Here is a 17,460-nt window from a genome sequence, read left to right as displayed (position 1 = left end):
CCTGGTTCAGTCTCGGAAGGTTGTGCTTTTCTAAGAATTTGTTCATTTCTTCCAGGTTGTCCATTTTATTGGCATATAGTTGCCTGTAGTAATCTCTCGTGATCCTTTGTATTTCTTCAGTGTCAGTTGTTACTTCTCCTTTTTCATTTCTAATTCTATTGATTTGAGTCTTCCTATTTTTTCTTGATGAGTCTGGCCAATGGTTTATCAATTTTGTTTATTTTCTCAAAGAACCAGCTTTTAGTTTTATTGATCTTTGCTATTGTTTCCTTCATTTCGTTTTCATTTATTTCTGCTCTGATCTTTATGATTTCTTTCCTTCTGCTAACTTTGGGGTTTTTTTGTTCTTCTTTCTCTAATTGCTTTAGGTATAAGGTGAGGTTGTTTATTTGAGTTGTTTCTTGTTTCTTCAGGTAGAATTGTAGTGCTGTAAATGTCCCTCTTAGAACTGATTTTGCTGCATCCCATAGGTTTTAGGTCATCATGTTTTCATTGCCATTTGTTTCTAAGTATTTTTTGATTTCCTCTTTGATTTCTTCAGCGATCTATTGGTTATTTAGTAGCATATTATTTAGCCTCCATGTGTTTGTATTTTTTACAGTTTTTTTCCTGTAATTGATATCTAGTCTCATAGCATTGTGGTCAGAAAAGGTACTTGATAGGATTTCAATTTTTTAAATTTACCAAGGCTTGATTTGTGACCCAAGGTATGATCTATCCTGGAGAATGTTCCATGAGCACATGAGAAGAAAGTGTATTCTGTTGTTTTGCATGGAAAGTCCTATAAATATCAGTTAAGTCCGTCTTGCTTAATGTATCATTTAAAGCTTGTGTTTCCTTATTTATCTTCATTTTGGATGATCTGTCCATTCGTGAAAGTGAGGTGTTAAAGTCCCCCACTATTATTGTGTTCCTGTTGATTTCCCCTTTTATGGCTGTTAGCATTTGCCTTATATATTGAGGTGCTCCTATGTTGGGTGCATAAATATTTACAATTGTTATATCTTCTTCTTCGATTGATCCCTTGATCATTATGTAGTGTCCTTCTTTGTCTTTTGTAATGGTCTTTATTTTAAAGTCTATTTTGTCTGATATGAGAATTGCTGCTCCAGCTTTCTTTTGATTTCCATTTGCATGGAATATCTTTTTCCATCCCCTCACTTTCAGTCTGTATGTGTCCCTAGGTCTGAAGTGGGTCTCTTGTAGACAGCATATATATGGGTCTTGTTTTGTATCCATTCAGCCAGTCTGTGTGTTTTGGTTGGGGCATTTAATCCATTTACGTTTGAGGTAATTATCGATACGTATGTTCCTATTACCATTTTCTTAATTGTTTTGGGTTTGTCTTTATAAGTCTTTTCCTTCTCTGTTTCCTGCCTAGAGAAGTTCCTTTAGCATTTGTTGTAGAGCTGGTTTGGTGGTGCTGAATTCTCTTACCTTTTGCTTGTCTGTAAAGGTTTTAATTTCTCCGTTGAATCTGAATGAGATCCTTGCTGGGTAGAGTAATCTTGGTTGTACGTTTTCCCTTTCATCACTTTAAGTATGTCCTGCCACTCCCTTCTGGCTTGCAGAGTTTCTGCTGAAAGGTCAGCTGTTAACCTTATGGGGATTCCCTTGTATGTTATTTGTTGTTTTTCCCTTGATGCTTTTAATATTTTTTTATTTGTTTTTAATTTTTGATAGTTTGATTAATATGTGTCTTGGCGTGTTTCTCCTTGGATTTATCCTGTATGGGACTCTCTGCGCTTCCTGGACTTGATTGACTATTTCCTTTCCCATATTAGGGAAGTTTTCAACTATAATCTCTTCAAATACTTTCTCAGTCCCTTTCTTTTTCTCTTCTTCTTCTGGAACCCCTATACTTCGAATGCTGGTGCGTTTAGTGTTGCCCCAGAGGCCTCTGAGACTGTCCTCAGTTCTTTTCATTCTTTTATCTTTATTCTGCTCTGCAGTAGTTATTTCCACCATTTTACCTTCCAGCTCACTTATCCGTTCTTCTGCCTCAGTTATCCTGTCATTGATTCCTTCTAGAGTATTTTTAATTTCAGTAATTGTGGTGTTCATCACTGTTTGTTTGCTCTTTAGTTCTTCTAGATCCTTGTTAAACGTTTCTTGTATTTTCTCCGTTCTGTTTCCGAGATTTTGGATCATCTTATTACTATCATTATTGTGAATTCTTTTTCAGGTAGGTTGCATATTTCATCTTCATTTATTTGGTCTTGTAGGTTTTTACCTTGCTCCTTCATCTGTAACATTTTTTTGTCGTTTCATTTTTTTTGTTTTTGATGGGTGGTGCTGTATTCCTGTCTTACTGGTTGTTTGGCCTGAGGCGTCCAGCACTGGAGTTTGCAGGCAGTTAGATAGAGCTGGGTCTTGGTGCTGAGATGAGGACCTCTGGGAGGCCTCACTCCGATTGATATTCTCTGGGGTCTGAGGTTCTCTGTTAGTTCAGCGGTTTGGACTCAGAGCTCCCACCACAGGAGTTCGGGCCCAACCTCCGGCCTGGGAACCAAGATCCCGCAAGCCGGTCACTGGGGGTTCCTCCCGTTCCCTTAAGTGTCTGTGGTCCCCCACCAGTGCCTGGTAAGTGGTTGGCAGGAGACACGGATTCTGCATCCTCCTAGTACGCCATCTTGTGTCCAATTGGAACTCGTTTTAAAGTCAGGTCTGCATGAGGATGGAATCTAGAAGATGGAGAGGGCAGGGAAAGTGGGTGATGTGAACGCAAGGACAGCACTTCGGGGTTTTTTTTTTGATTTTTTTTTTTGGCTGCGTTGGGTCCTTGTTGCTGTGCGCGGGCTTTTTCTAGTTGCGGTGAGCGGGGGCTACTCTTCGTTGCAGTGCACGGGCTTCTCATTGCAGTGGCTTCTCTTGTTGCAGAGCAACAAGGCGCCCGGGTTTCAGGAGTTGTGGCTTGCGGGCTGTGGAGCACAGGCTCAATAGTTGTGGCGCACAGGCTTAGTTGCTCCGCGGCATGTGGGATCTTCCCGGACCAGGGCTCGAACCCGTGTCCCCTGCATTGGCAGACGGATTCTTAACCACTGCACCACCAGGGAAGCCCCAGCACTTCGATTTTAAAGAACGTTTTTGAACGTCCTGTAGTATGTTCTGTTCCTGTGTTCACTGTTCGCCCACCTCCTCTCACACTAGAGCACACGAAAGGCAGCCGGGTCCCAACACTGAGCAGATCTTACAGTAAAGGGCCACCAACTGTGGCCTCGACAGGCCTGGAGAATCTCGTAGTGGCTCCTGGCCTGGAGACCTGACCCCAAGAACCAGATAGACAGGATGGTTGCACAGCATTGTGAATGTACTAAATGCCACTGAACTGTTCACTTTAAAATGGTTAATTTTGGGCTTCCCTGGTGGCGCAGTGGTTGAGAGTCCGCCTGCTGATGCAGGGGACACGGGTTCGTGCCCCGGTCCGGGAAGATCCCACATGCCGCGGAGCGGCTGGACCCTTGAGCCATGGCTGCTGAGCCTGCGCGTCCGGAGCCTGTGCTCCGCAGCGAGAGAGGCCACGGCGGTGAGGGGCCCGCGTACCGCAAAATGAAAACAAAAATAAAATGGTTAATTTTATGTTGTGTGACTTTCACCTCAATTGAAAAAAAATAAAAAAGACCCACCACCCACTGAGTACCTGTTTTGCACCAAGTACCATGCATATGCCTGGTTTGCATCATCAGACACCCCGGGGCGCTTCTACCCACCTACAGACAAGCTAGCTTGTAGAGGAAGACCACGGCCAGGCCTCCTGTTGGTAACAGAGTCGGGATTTAAAACCCTGTGTCCTTGGCTTTGGAGGTAAAGAATATCTTTGGGAGTTTGAGAGGAAACTGGGGGCCTCCAGGAAGAGGGAGCTGGGGGCAGGGGAGGCCGGTAGATTTACTCTCCATTCGGTGCCTCTCTGGAGCTTTTGAACCATTTTGAACCATGTGAATGGTTTCCAAGTCAAAAGATAATAAAAGGGTCAAGAGGGAACATTTCTTTACAAAAATCTAAAACAAAACCCTGTCTCAAAAAAAAAAAAAAAAACCCTGTCTCTATATTGTCGTGTCAAAAACAAGCACTCTGAGGCCAGGCCCCCTGAATCCCCGTCCCGCTCACCCACCTGGTAGACTCAGCCGTGGCTCCCTCCCCGGCCCCGCACGGCTACTCTAACAATTAAGTGACGAAATGGGGCAATGAAGGTGACACCGTTTATATGGTGCCTGGCCCATCTCGGGTGCCCGGAAAGCACCCATTGTCCTCCCCACTCCCGCTGAGTTTGTCCGTCTGGGAACCCCACACGCCGGTGTGACCTGTGGTTTCTTGTCCTCAGAGAAAGCTACAGATGGCTCCCTGCAGAGCGAGAACTGGGCACTCAACATGGAGATCTGCGACATCATCAATGAGACCGAGGAAGGGTGAGGACCCCTGGGGAGAGGCGGGACGCCGGCGGGGCGGCCACAACAGCGCGCCTTAAACGTTTCGGAACCACGATCTAGTCTGACTGTCTCATCAAATGGATGAGAAGCCCAGAGATATGGGGTGTGCGGCCCACCCAGCAGCAGCAGTGCAGTCGACTGGCCCTTCCTAGGACATCACCTGGACGGCATCTTCCTAGGACAAGGCCAGCTGGCAGCTCTTAGAATTAGGAGGAAGCCCCAAGCCCCATCTGCATGCTGCAGGCTAGACTGTGCAGCAGGGACCCCTAGCTTCCCCAGTGAGCAAGAACGGACTTTCGTTTCCTTAAGCTCTGAGGCCAGCAGGGAGGGTTGCTGCCACAGGGAGGGGAGTAAACGTGCAGTGGAACCGAGAGGCTGGTCAAGGTTAGCCTTGGCCGAGCATTTCTGGTGCTCGGGTCCCGGCATCCTGCTTGGGGTCAGGCAGCCCCGCCAGAGACGTGGTGTGGGGCAAGCACCGTGGTCCTGGCTCCTGGGCTCTGACCGGCATCACTGACCAGCGGTGTGACCTTGGGCAAATCACTTTACCTCTCTGGGTCTTTGTCTCAGAGAAGAGCTCTTCCATCCTTCCAGCAATCTGCCCAAGGCCCTGAGGGGAGCAGCGAGGGGATGGATGCAGGGTCACTGTCCTTCTCAGGAGAAACCAGGGAAGGGGTGGGAGGGGTGTGATGACCACAGCCAGCAAGAAGCGCCAGATGAGGCCTCTGTTCCAGAAAAACAGGCTCAGCAGTTGGAGCAGGCCTCAGTTCTCTCCCATCTTTCACTGGGATGGTCCATTTGCCCTGCGAGGGTTCCTCTCACCACGTGGTGCTTTGTGTGTGGAGGGAGCAGACGGGGAGCACCCAGCTCAGAGCCTGAGGAGGCTGTGGGAGTCTGCAGCACACGGTCAAGGCCAATTAGGACTGCACGGGAGCTGCCAGAACCTTCCAGCTCCCCAGCCATGTGCCATGGGCTTGCCGAGGCGCTGGGAGGGGACACGCCCCCCTGCATCTGGACTCATAAGTGTCGGGGGTGGGAGTGGTGGGCGGGCGGCAGGGCCACCAAGAGAGGAGACTGAGGCAGAAAACCTCACTGAGCCTCTTCTTGAATGTCGGGGCTGCAAGTCACTGCTGTGTCCTTGGAGAAGCAAGTCCCCATCTCCCTTGTAAACGTCGGCAGAACTGGAGTCAGACTTGTTCAGGTGCTATTGATTTGATCACCTCCTGGGTTCCAGGCTCTGCACGAGGCCCAGGGGACCCAGCAGTGAGCCAGGCAGATATGACCCTTGACCTCACAGAGCTTGTCATCTAAGCTTTAGTCTCTTGTCCACTCCCGCCTTGGGTTGTGTGTGGCCTCCGTGCCACCCACTTTGTGCTGTGCTCCTGGCAGAGTACTAGACACACGGTAGGCCCACAGTAGTGGCACACAGGCCAGAACTTCTGGGTCACTCTGTAACGAGTGGAAACAAGTCCCTTTAGAGAGCTGACGTGGCCACAGGGGAGTGGCCAAGCCAGGAACAGAAGCCACCTTCCCCTGAGATGGAGCCCGGAGGGCGAGGGGCTGCCCCAGGGCATTGGGTTGAAAAGCGCTCTCACACTTCAGGGGCCGGGTCCCACCCCGTCAGGGGCCGTGGCCCTTCACCCCTCGTGTCATCTCCGTCACAGCCGCCCCCACGCAGGTCTCTTCCAGAAAGCCTTGCCTGCCGCCTTCACTCCTGGCGGGGGCCCCATGTCATGTCAGGGTTCCCGACTCTGTCGACTTGCCCGTGATGGCTTTGGCACTGACAGTCTGACAGATGCCCAGCAGACAGCAGGACCGGCCCTCCCCGGCCTAAGAAGTGTTGCTTGAGCTCCTGTAGCGTGCTGGGCTCTGGGGAGGCAAAGTGTCAGAGGAGGACGCCACCCCTGGCCTCTAGGGAGCATCCTCTCTAGCCGGGCAGTCCCAGGGTCAGTGCACCCAGGAGATGGAGGACTGGGAAAGCGCCACGGACGAAGCGGATTTTAGCTGGGCTTCTACCCGGTAGATGTGGAAGTTGGGGGGGCCACGAAGACTCCTAGGCCAGGACAGTCCGGGCAACGTGGGTTTCCCCTGTACAGGGCTGAGCGGCAAGGGTGCAGGCGGCAGGCCTGGGGGCGTCAGTGGAGTTACCGATGGGGCGGGGAGAACAGGCTGCCGCCGGCTTCCCCGCCATGACCATGCGGCCTCCCCAGCCCTTCCCTCCACCTTCCCCCAACGCTCAGCGGCCTCCTTTCATCTCCTCCCCGCCCGCCTGCCCGGGCCCTGGTCCAGGCTCCTGCCTCCACGAACCGCGGGCCCTGCTCCCCGCAGCTGGCTGCATCCCATCCTTCAAGCTCAGCTGTGGCGCCGCCTCCTGGGAGAAGACTTCCCTGACCTCTGGCACCCACCCGCCCACCCACACTCACACACTCACACACTCACACACTCACATTCGCTCTTACCTCGGGACCTGCTTGCTTCCCTCCCTTGGGTGGGTCTCCCTGGAACATGTGATCCTTGAAGCAGGGCCGAGGGTCTTATTCACCAGTGCGTCCCCGCACCCAGCCTGGTGTGGGCACGTCTGGTGCCTGATAAGGCCTGGGTGGAAACAGGGGTGAGTAGAGGAGCTGGCCAGGATGGGGCACAAGAACTCTGCCTGCAGCTTATTGGTGCTTAACCTTCACTACTGCATATAAAGCCCCAGGGGCACGGTGGGCATGCAGATTCCCTGAGAGCTTGCTTCAGGGGGTCTAGGGTCGGGTCTGGGGTTCCGCATGCTTAACAAGCACTCACACCTCCCCACTAAGGGATTCCAGTGCAGGGTGTCCAGAGACTGCTCACTGAGAATCCCTGCCAAGCAGTCGTCATCTACGGAGGATTCTGGTGGGACAGGAAGATTCCGATGTGATTAGAACCTGGGCACACAAAACAGGGCGGGACCAAGGGAGACGGGTAAATAAGAGCCGTTCCGTCTCCCGGTGCCTCCTGACCTTAGGCGCGCAGCCTCCTCTGTGGGGTAAGGAGGTTCCATGCCTCAGCCCGTCCTTCCCCTTGTCCTTCTTCCCAGCCCCAAAGATGCCTTCCGAGCAGTGAAGAAGAGAATCGTGGGGAATAAGAACTTCCACGAGGTGATGTTGGCTCTCACGGTGAGTGCCCCGTCCCTCCATCCCCAGTGGGACCACAGTCCCCTGGGGGCCCAGCAGGACTCCCAGCCACCCTGGGGCTACTCTTTCAAGGGCTGTGGTCAGCCTTCAAGGCACTGTCCTGTCTACACGGCTGGCCAACGAGGAGTGGCAAGAGAGGCTATTTGGAAAAGTCCTCTCTAACCTACCGGTGCAGGGAGCAGACACACTGAGGCCCACATCCCTCAAGGGCCCGTCATGGGACGCGTGGGCAGAGGACCTGCCGGTGACACAGAAGCTCAGTGCACCCAGGCCTCTGGGGGGCAGTACCCAAGTTGGGTTCCAGTTGGCACTTGGCCTAATTGGCCCTGAAAAATGAACATAAAGCAAAGGCCAGAGGCTGAGGACAGTCCTTGCTCACAGCAGGGTGGGACGGGCAGGAGTTGGCAGCCTGGCAGTCAGGGTGGGCTTGGCTGGGGAGTGGGGGCACGAGCACTCTGTCTCCGCCTCCCCCGTGGCAGCACTTACATCTGGATCCGTCTGCTCAGCTGAAGATCACAGGCAGCTCCTGCCCGGGAATAGAGAGACAGGAGCGGGGACAGGAGCGGGGAGGGAAGGTGGGCGCCTTTGTCGCAGGCCGCGAAGTCACCATTTGATTGAAAGTTCTCTGGTTTACACCTGGAGAGCCACCTCCCCTCTAGACTGTGTTCAGCTCAGAGACGGCCTCGGGACAGGGTTCTGTGGGCACCAGAGCCACTCAGCCAGGAGCCTCCAGCCAGCGCGCGGCCCTCTGCCCACCCGAGTCCCCTCCCCACCCCAGCCAGCCAGCTGCCGAGTCTGGTGTGACCCCGTCTCCTCCATGTTCGGGGTCTCACTTCAGGGAGCTGCATCCTCTGCTGGGCCTCCCCGCTGGGACATGGGTGGGGTGTGAGGGTGGGGACCCGGGCGCTCCCGCTCCTCTGCTGGGTGCTCACGGGCACCGCACGGCCTCCAGGTCTTGGAAACCTGCGTCAAGAACTGCGGGCACCGCTTCCACGTGCTGGTGGCCAGCCAGGACTTCGTGGAGGGCGTGCTGGTGAAGACCATCCTGCCCAAGAACAACCCGCCCACCATCGTGCACGACAAGGTGCTCACCCTCATCCAGGTGAGCGCGGGCGGCCGCGGGCGGGCCGGGAGGACGGTGCCCCCGCCACTGCTACTCTCTCGTCTGCTCTCTTGGGTCCATCTTGCTCCTCTGCCGATGGGACCTCTAAGCCGGGGGGTCGGGGGGAGCCTTGCTGGCTGAGGGCCTTGCTGTGGAGCGGGCTGTCCAGGTGATGCCACCAAAGGACCAGCGAGTCCAGGAGGGAATTTCTGCTCCCTGGGGGCTGGCAAGCAGGCTCGCGGGGGAGCCGGTGAGCAGTGGTTACCGGCCGTGTCCCCTTGTCCCCTCTCAGTCCTGGGCTGACGCGTTCCGCAGCTCGCCCGACTTGACAGGTGTGGTCGCTGTCTACGAGGACCTGCGGAGGAAGGGCCTGGAGTTCCCCATGACCGACCTGGACATGCTGTCCCCCATCCACACGCCCCAGAGGGTGAGGAGCGGCGGGCAGGGGCAGCGGGAGTCACCCCCAGAGCGGGTGCTGCTTCCTGGTGGCCCCGACCCGCCAGCCTCACGGATTCAGCTTGTTGCCTTCTAGACCGTGTTCAACTCAGAGACACCGTCAGGACAGAATTCTTCTGTGGGCACTGATGCCAGTCATCAAGGGGACTCTGGCCAGCACACCACCCCGCTGCCCACCTTGGCCCTACTCCCCAGCGACACACCCATAACGCCAACCGCTGAGCAGGTAAACAAGCCTGGGCCGTAGCCACACAGGTCAGGACGTGGGCCTCCCCCTCCCCACAAGTCAGGGCAGGCCCCTGTCGTGTGGAAATTACTCTGCCCAGTCCTCAGGGCAGCCCCACAGGGCATGTGTCATCCTTCCTGTTGGGAGATGAGGCTCAGAGAGATCAGTTCACTTGCCCAGAGCCACACAGTTCAGCAGAGACAGAGCTGGGATTTAAGCGCAAATCTGACCCCAGGCAGGCTCTGTCCTGCACCTGGGCCCTTCTCCAAACTGTGCCTTCCGTGGAGCCCTGCGGGCAGCTCCAGGGAGAGGAAGCGCCCAGCAAGCAGCCCTTCGGCCGCAGCAGCTCCACTTCCTTGCTGGGGTTTGCTCAGGGTCTCACGTATGATTTCATTTGGACAGAGGTTCTTGCTAAAAACGTTTCTAAAACATCTGTATAGAAAAAAATTTAAACCCTTGCCTTGCACCACGATGCTTCCCACCAAGCCCCAAGAAGAAGGTTTGAGGCCTAGTGTAAGATCCTGGAGGCCGGGCCTGGGCCTCGTTTTCTGGGGCCCCGTGAGTAGCTTTGCAAGACTGCCTTCCTCAGACCAGGCCGCCTGTCCCTCAGCCCCTCCCCACTGCCAGTGAGGCCAGCGCCCTGCACATTGGCCCCCGAGCAGTTTGTGGCGGCCTTAGCTGCCGCCCTACGAGGGACATCCACAGCCATGACCGGCATTCCTGGGTGCGCGGTCATCTTAGTCGTGGATGGCGGGGTTGCTCGAGGCCTGCACACTGGGGGTGCCCACTTTTGAGGTGTTTTACAAACTTCTACGGTATCATTTGGTCTTAACAAACAAATAAACTTACCAACAGCCTTTCATACCCAAACCTATTTAAAGAGAAACCTCTGTACTTATAGCAAGTTAAGAAATCAACCCCCAGAGTTACAAATAACATTACTAGAAAAGTTTTCCTAACAGGCCCAATAATTAAAAGTGCATAAAAGTGGTAAAGTCACCCTGTGATCCAAAACTGATCTCACCTGGTTATAATTTGAACCAATTTGCCTGAAGTCTGGCACCTGTGTGGATTCAGACTCTGATTGTGTCCAGTGGAAGAAGGTTCTTGCTAAACAAGACCGAGTAGTCTGTTTAATTTCAGTGTCCCCTTCTGTCTCCTGGGACACGTTAAGGCTTTCAGGCAGCACTGATGTAACTCCCAGACTCCCTGTAATTAGGTCCCATCTGACCTGGACACGCTGGGTTTGGGATCAGTTGTTTTTCCCTTGCTTCTGCCAGGAGCGTTTGTTAAACAGGCCAAATGTCCCAAACGTTTTACGGGTCTGGAAGCTGCTGGCAAACCATAGTGGGCCTGTGTCTGCACTCCCACTTCTTCATCTGTAAGGGTTGGGCAGTGATACCTTCCTCATGAGACTATGGTCAAGGTTAAGTGGCAACATACATTAAGTGCTTGGGCCTTAGAGGTGATCAGAATGGTGGCTGCCCTCACAGGCAGGCGCCGTGAATTTATTTGGTGACACTGATTCTGAAATCAGCTGGTTCAGCCAACCGAGGATGCACCAGCGTTCCCCAAAACGTAGGCTGCTCAATCCTAGACCCGAGACGTAGCCCATGATCAAAGGGTTCATCAACCAGGTCAGGTTTGGGAACGTCCACACTGGTCCCTGGACATTCACAGTGTCCACGTTGTCCATGAGGACAGGAAACGCCGCAGCAGGGGCCTTTCCCCACCTCGCCTGAGTGCAGAGACTGTGCGACTCGATTTACAACTATTCCCCAAGCCAAGACTGGGACCCCTCTGATCGTTGAAAACCTGCTCACGTCCCTTTAACGAGTGCTCAGTCTCAGCTTCATACTCAGGGTGGGGGGCGGCACTGGGTCTCATCCTCGGAAGAGTCTGGGGCACCAAAGCGGACAGGAGCAAGACAGAACCGGGTCCTCCTAGGAGGGAGGCCTCCCTCCTCTCCCCTCAGGGGAACCCCTCCTCCAGGGCCTTGTTAGGCGCCAAGCACCCAGGAGATGCCAGAGCCCTCCAGCCACACTCAGGGCCGCCTCCGCCCTCAGCTTCTTTCCTCCTGGCCTCTCCCTGCACTGGGCGCCTTGCAACAGTTGCTAACATCTCTGTAAGGGGGTCAGCGGGGGTGAGGGCAAGCCTACCATGGGCCTCTTGGCGCAGGGCTGTGGCCCGGGAGCCTAGAGAGGGTGCCGGCAGGTCGGGCTGGTAGGGTCAGGCTGGGTCCCAGGAGTGGCAGAGGCTCCAGACGCCGGCCTCTCTCAGCGGGGCCAACCGTGTGTTCCAGATCGGGAAGCTGCGCAGTGAGCTGGAGATGGTGAGTGGGAACGTGAGGGTGATGTCGGAGATGCTGACGGAGCTTGTGCCCACCCAGGCGGAGCCGGCAGACCTGGAGCTGCTACAGGTGAGCAGCAGTCGCCCGGTTCGGCCTCCCGGCCCCGCCACTACCACGGTGCTTTCCATGGCGGACTCTGAGCCCCTGGGTCACAATGGGAGATGATAAAGCCAGGGACTTTGGGCTCCATCAGATTGGAACTCGGGGCTCTACCACTTGGTGGTTTGAACAGAATAGCCCCTCTTGTCTCAGTTTCCTCATCGGCAAGTTTGCTTTTGTGGTACAAGTTTGACCTGAGTATTAAATAAGGCTTTGCACGTAAAACACCCTCCCTGTGCCTGGTTGCAAATAGCTCCGCATCAGTGGTCTTGAGGAAAAGCTGGAAGGTGAGGTGTCCACCTTTCAGAATATGAAACTTAGCAGGCAGGCCTGAGCTGGGATCTGCAGGCTGGGGCTCCCGTATGTCATGTGATATCCCCAGGGTGCCACCCCCAGCTGGGGCCCCACTTGAGTGAGGGGGTTGTGTGTGGGGAAAGGCACCCTCCCCACAGAGGTCAGTCCTAGACACGCCAAGAAAGCTAGGGACCCCCGAGGCCCAGGAGTCAACCTGAACCTGTGAGGGGACAGAGGGCTTGGCACGATCACCTCATTTTGTGTCATTCCTGCTGGGCTTCACATTCCTGGAGGGCAAGGCTGGGTTGTGCTCATCTCTCTGTCCCTGGGCCCGACCAAGCTGACACAGTGTTCTTGCTCCGGGGTCCTTACCTTATGGTGGGAGCAGGGGGCAGGGTTGAGGGGAGTGAAGTCAGAGTCTCACAGTTGAGTGAACACACGAATATGAAGAATAAATGACAGGGCTTCCCTGGTGGCGCAGCGGATAGGAGTCTGCCTGCCAATGAAGGGGACACGGGTTCAATCCCTGGTCCAGGAAGATCCCACATGCCGCGGAGCGGCTAGGCCTGTGTGCCACAACTACTGAGCCTGTGCTCTAGAGCCCAAGTGCCACAACTACTGAAGCCCGTGTGCTTAGAGCCCGTGCTCTGCAACAAGAGAAGGCCGCGCTCACCACAACTAGAAAAAGCCCTCGTGCAGCAATGAAGACCCAACACAGCCAAAAATAAAATTTTTTTTTTTTTTAAAAAGAATAAATGACAGAAGATTGAGTGAGTTGGGAAGCGGCAGGATTGCTGTAGCGCGGTTAATTTTGGGTGTCCCAAGCCAAGGCCTTGCAGGTGTGAGCGATTTTGGGGACTCAAGGCTGGCTGGCAGGCAGGGGTGACACAGGGACAGGTCATGCACACTGAGCATGTCCTGTGTGCCAGGCTCTGATGTGGACACGTGATATACATTCACTCACTTAATCCTCCCCCTCCCCGCCTTGAGGTAGGTACTCTTGTTATCCTCACATCCCAGGTCAGCAAACTGAGGCAAAGAGAGGTCATGGGATGCCCCCAGGGTCACAGGGCTGGTCAGCAGCAGAGCTGGGGTATGAACCCAGGACCCTGGCTCCACCAGCTGCTCTTCTGCTCTTGAGAGGGGCAGGAAAGGAAGTAGGGACAAAGCTGCGGTGTGCTTGGTCATGGGCGGAGGAGAGGGGAGGCCCGCAGGATGTTGGAAGTCCCCTGGGCCTGCCCTGCCCCAGCTCAGGCAAGAGAGGAAATCCCCGGAGAGGGTCTGGCCTGGGGGGAGGCGGGGGCAGCAGGGTCTGAAAAGAACCAAAATCAGTGTTCTTCATGATGCCAGGAGAAAAGTGCTGGCGCGTGGCCACAGTCAGCAGTGCCCGACCATCTGTTGGGACCTCAGGACCGTGACCCGGGCCCCTGGCCACCTGATGGCAGGCACCTGAGGACGGAAACACTCAGTCCTACAAATAAAAAGCCTGCAAATGCTTCGGCTTCTATTTTTTTTTCTTTTTCCCAAACAAGTTTAAATACGTAACACTAACTGATTAAGAGTCACTTGGCGACGTGGTGACTAAATGCAATGTGGGAACAGAGAAAAAAAGGATGTTAGTGGAAAAACTGGTAAAACCTGAATAAAGTCTGTAGTTAGTTAACAGCACTGTACCCACATCAATGTCGTAGTTTTGACAAATGCCAGACTAGGGAGAGGCTGGGTGAAGAACGCTGTGCTGTCTCATCTTGGCAACTTCTCTGTAAATTTAAAATTATTCCAAAATAAAAAGCATTAAAAAAGAAATTAGAGGGCTTCCCTGCTGGCGCAGTGGTTGAGAGTCCGCCTGCCGATGCAGGGGACACGGGTTCGTGCCCCGGTCCGGGAAGATCCCACATGCCGCGGAGCGGCTGGGCCCGTGAGCCATGGCTGCTGAGCCTGCGCGTCCGGAGCCTGTGCTCCGCAACGGGAGAGGCCACGGCAGTGAGAGGCCTGCGTACCGCCAAAAAATAAAAAATAAAAGAGTAATGAGGCAGACATTCAGAGTTGGGATAATAGTTGGATCATCCAGTTTATTTTTTATGCTTTGGTCACAAAAAACCTCAGTGCACCCAGAGAAGTGGCAGGTGTTCCACCAGCCACCTCACAGTCTTGATTTTTCCGCGATGTGGAGGTGAGGGCAGGAGCTTCACCCTGAGGGCCGCACAGCCAGGTTAAACCCACAGCACGGCCCCCATGTTGGTCGTCTCCTGTGTGCTAAACACTTAGAAATGAGATGCCAGTGGTCGTCCGTAGAACCCCAAAAGCTGTTCTGTGCAACCTGAAGTCCAGCCTGGAAACCTCTCCACCTCCAAGGTGCGCCCAGGGCCAGGTGTCCAGTAGAGACGGCCTCGCTTCGGGTCCAGCAGCCGTGGTTGTCTCACTTCCTCCCCTGGCAGGAGCTCAACCGGACATGCCGAGCCATGCAGCAGCGGGTCCTGGAGCTCATCCCCCGCGTCGCCAATGAGCAGCTGACGGAGGAGCTACTCATCGTCAACGACAACCTCAACAACGTCTTCCTGCGCCACGAACGGTAGCCCCGCTGTCTGCCCCGCCTCGGGCCAGCCGCCCCACCTTCTTCCTTCCCTTCTCCCCTGTTCACACCCTCTGACTTCTCATGTCCCTCTCAAACACCAGGTCAGCTGCCCAGCACACATGCCCTCAGCTGTCTTCGTCCAGCGTAGGCAGGAGCGCCCGCCCTTCACCCCACACCTCCTTTCCTGCCGCCTGTGTCCCTGCATCCAGGATCCCAGCTTAAGCTTTCTAACTTAAGCAGAAAAAGAAGTCATTAGGAGAACAGCCTTTATTGAATGGATAGCTTTCAGAATCCAAAGACGAATAAAAGTCAGGCCTCCCAGTGGGGCAGGAAGGACAGATGCCAGGGCAGTTCAGGGGCCTCCGGGGCAGAAACTCCTGGACCATGACCCCAGGGTGTCATCATGAATACATGGGCTCCAAACGCTTGCCCACCTTGTACCATTCTGTCCAAGAGTCAGCTCCCCACGAGAAACTCTGATTGGCTCAGCGTCCTTGTGGGATGCAGGTGTGGGAGGGGACAGGCCCCCTTGACCACAGTCCCGCCGGGATCACAGGAAAGGGGGGGAGCAGCTCCCCAGAGGAGCACTTAGGTGCTGTTATAAAGGCAGGGAGAGGTGCTGGGCCTGCAGAAACGATGTCCCCCACGCTTCCTCTGAATCTGCAAAACGGAGCTCCTGATTCCTTGTAGATAACTGAGGGCCCGTGCGGTCATGCCTATAAAGCACTCGGTGGTCAGGCTGTCTGGCACAGGGTACCAGTTATGCCAGCCGCCTCCAGCCACTGCTTCATTTCGTGTTTTTATCCATCAGCAAACACTTGCTGAGTGATTCTGAATCAGGTGAGGGGGCGGGGCCGTGGCAGGCCACGGCTCCCTGGCCTCTCCTGCTCGCTGATCTGGTGGGACTAAGAGCCCCTGCCATTTGCCGTGTGGGCCGTGAGGTGGCCCAAGGGCCCGATCTAGGGGTGACTGGGACCCCTCTGACACCTATTCATCAGACCTTACGTTTGTTGGGTGGTTCGCTTGATCCTCACGCCTGGGAGGCAGGTTCCACTGTCACCTGCTTATTAGTAGACAGGAGACTGAAGTTCAGAAGTGAGGTGATTTACCCAAGGTCACACAGTGAGGGACGGGGCCAGGCAGGAACAGATCTCAGACCGAAGTCCTCAGTCTGCCCACCAGCCCCTTGACCTGTCTAGGGCGGTTTTAAATGGCTCCATAAAGCAGTGTGTCTTCCTTACACCGCTTTAGAGACACACACACACACACACACACACACACACACACACACACACACACACACACACACACACACACGCACACGCACACACACACACACACACGCACACACACACACGCACACACGCAAATGTATGTTACCGAACAAGTTCCGAAAACCAGTACTTACCTTTGCTGTGTGCACGCACCCCCGTTTCCTTTTCTGCTTTAGTCTATTCCTGTTGTTTATTTAATGCTAATGGTGACTAAGGTGACCAGATAATTGATAATCTAATTGGGACACTTGCAAGTGAAAAACAGGCCCTGCTAATACTTCCCTGGGGCAGCAGGCATAAACTGGATCTGTCCAGGGTAAACCAGGCCGTGTCATCACCCCGTTTGTGCCCCACTCTGTTGGTTTTGAGACCTGCAGTGGGAAAAGCTCTGGCCTGGCTGTGCTAAGGGGCCACCCAGTCCTTCTCTTTGACTCAGGTCTTTTCTGTCTCGTAGGTTTGAACGCTTCCGAACAGGCCAGACCGCCAAGGTAAGAGGCTGCTTCTCCGTGATAATGGGGAGAAGGAGGGCTGGGCCCACTTCCCTCCCCAGGTGTCCTGGTTGGGATGTGCCTTCTTAGCCAGAATCTCCAGCGGGGCCCCTTCTCAGTTTTTATGTCCTTGTGCCATTAGGGTGGATAAGGTTCTGCCGCCAGCTGATGCCCCAGGGTCTTCTGAGCCTCCCAGGCCTCCAGCTGAGCTAGATAGGCCAAGGGGAGGGAGCAAGACTCCCTGACTCCCAATCACTGCTGCAGGGACAGGGTGTGTGTGTGTGTGGGGGGGTATTACTGGTGACAGATCCTCAGGCAAGGAATGAAGGCGCCAGTGCTTCAGGACAGAAGGGAATGAGGCTGCAGGTCAGGTTGGGAGGATGACGGTGGCCTCTCCCCTGCCCCCAGGCCCCAAGCGAGGCCGAGGTGGCCGCTGACCTGATCGACATGGGCCCTGACCCTGCAGCCACCAGCAGCCTCTCGTCCCAGCTGGCGGGAATGAGTAAGTGCAGCGTGCGGGTTTCTGGGCTGAGGGTACCTTACATACTGCAGACACCCCTGCAGCTCTGGGGGTGCCGTCCCATTACACAGTTGCAGCTGGAGTGCCAACAGCAGAATCTTGGCCCAGACCCCTCCTCACCAGGGTCCAGTGTTGAATCTTTCTGCAAGGCTGAGCGGCCAGGACAAAACACAGGGGACCCTCCTTTGCAGTCTCACAACTCCTGAGCCCCCTCAGATCTCAGAAATCCCACTGTTGGGTGATTTCCCATCAACACCGTGAATTTCCCCCGGCCTGAATCATCTGGTGAACCTGGGCACGTCACTTGGACATCCTGGGCCCTTTTCCTCCTCTGTAACAGGGGCAGGAATGGGCCCTGCTCACAGGTCATCGTGAGGCCTGGATAAGCTTCTGCACAGAGCGGGCTTAGACCAGGGCCAGGCCCAGAGTGCACTCCTGGTAAGCGTTAGCCATCGCCACCGTCGTCACCATGATGAGCGTTATTGGCTGCC

At 54.7% G+C, this 17,460-nt stretch overlaps 1 protein-coding gene across 2 annotated transcripts in view; it reads left to right on the top strand.

Moving 5' to 3' along the window:
* Positions 1–17,460, top strand: part of TOM1 (target of myb1 membrane trafficking protein) — a 45,367-nt gene that overhangs the window by 18,376 nt on the left and 9,531 nt on the right. Inside the window, exons 2-10 of one of the 2 annotated variants that reach the window (XM_060164556.1) lie at positions 4,322–4,406; positions 7,489–7,567; positions 8,538–8,687; positions 8,980–9,114; positions 9,220–9,369; positions 11,672–11,788; positions 14,551–14,684; positions 16,416–16,449; positions 16,858–16,951. In XM_060164556.1, the coding sequence (XP_060020539.1) occupies positions 4,322–4,406; positions 7,489–7,567; positions 8,538–8,687; positions 8,980–9,114; positions 9,220–9,369; positions 11,672–11,788; positions 14,551–14,684; positions 16,416–16,449; positions 16,858–16,951 (978 nt within the window). The remainder of the gene's footprint in view (positions 1–4,321; positions 4,407–7,488; positions 7,568–8,537; positions 8,688–8,979; positions 9,115–9,219; positions 9,370–11,671; positions 11,789–14,550; positions 14,685–16,415; positions 16,450–16,857; positions 16,952–17,460) is intronic. The other variant, XM_060164557.1, reaches the window with a different exon arrangement.

The sequence above is a fragment of the Lagenorhynchus albirostris genome, chromosome 11 (genome assembly GCF_949774975.1).
Source record: "Lagenorhynchus albirostris chromosome 11, mLagAlb1.1, whole genome shotgun sequence".
NCBI classification, from domain to species: Eukaryota; Metazoa; Chordata; class Mammalia; order Artiodactyla; family Delphinidae; genus Lagenorhynchus; species Lagenorhynchus albirostris.
This window is presented reverse-complemented; position numbering and strand designations above follow the sequence as displayed.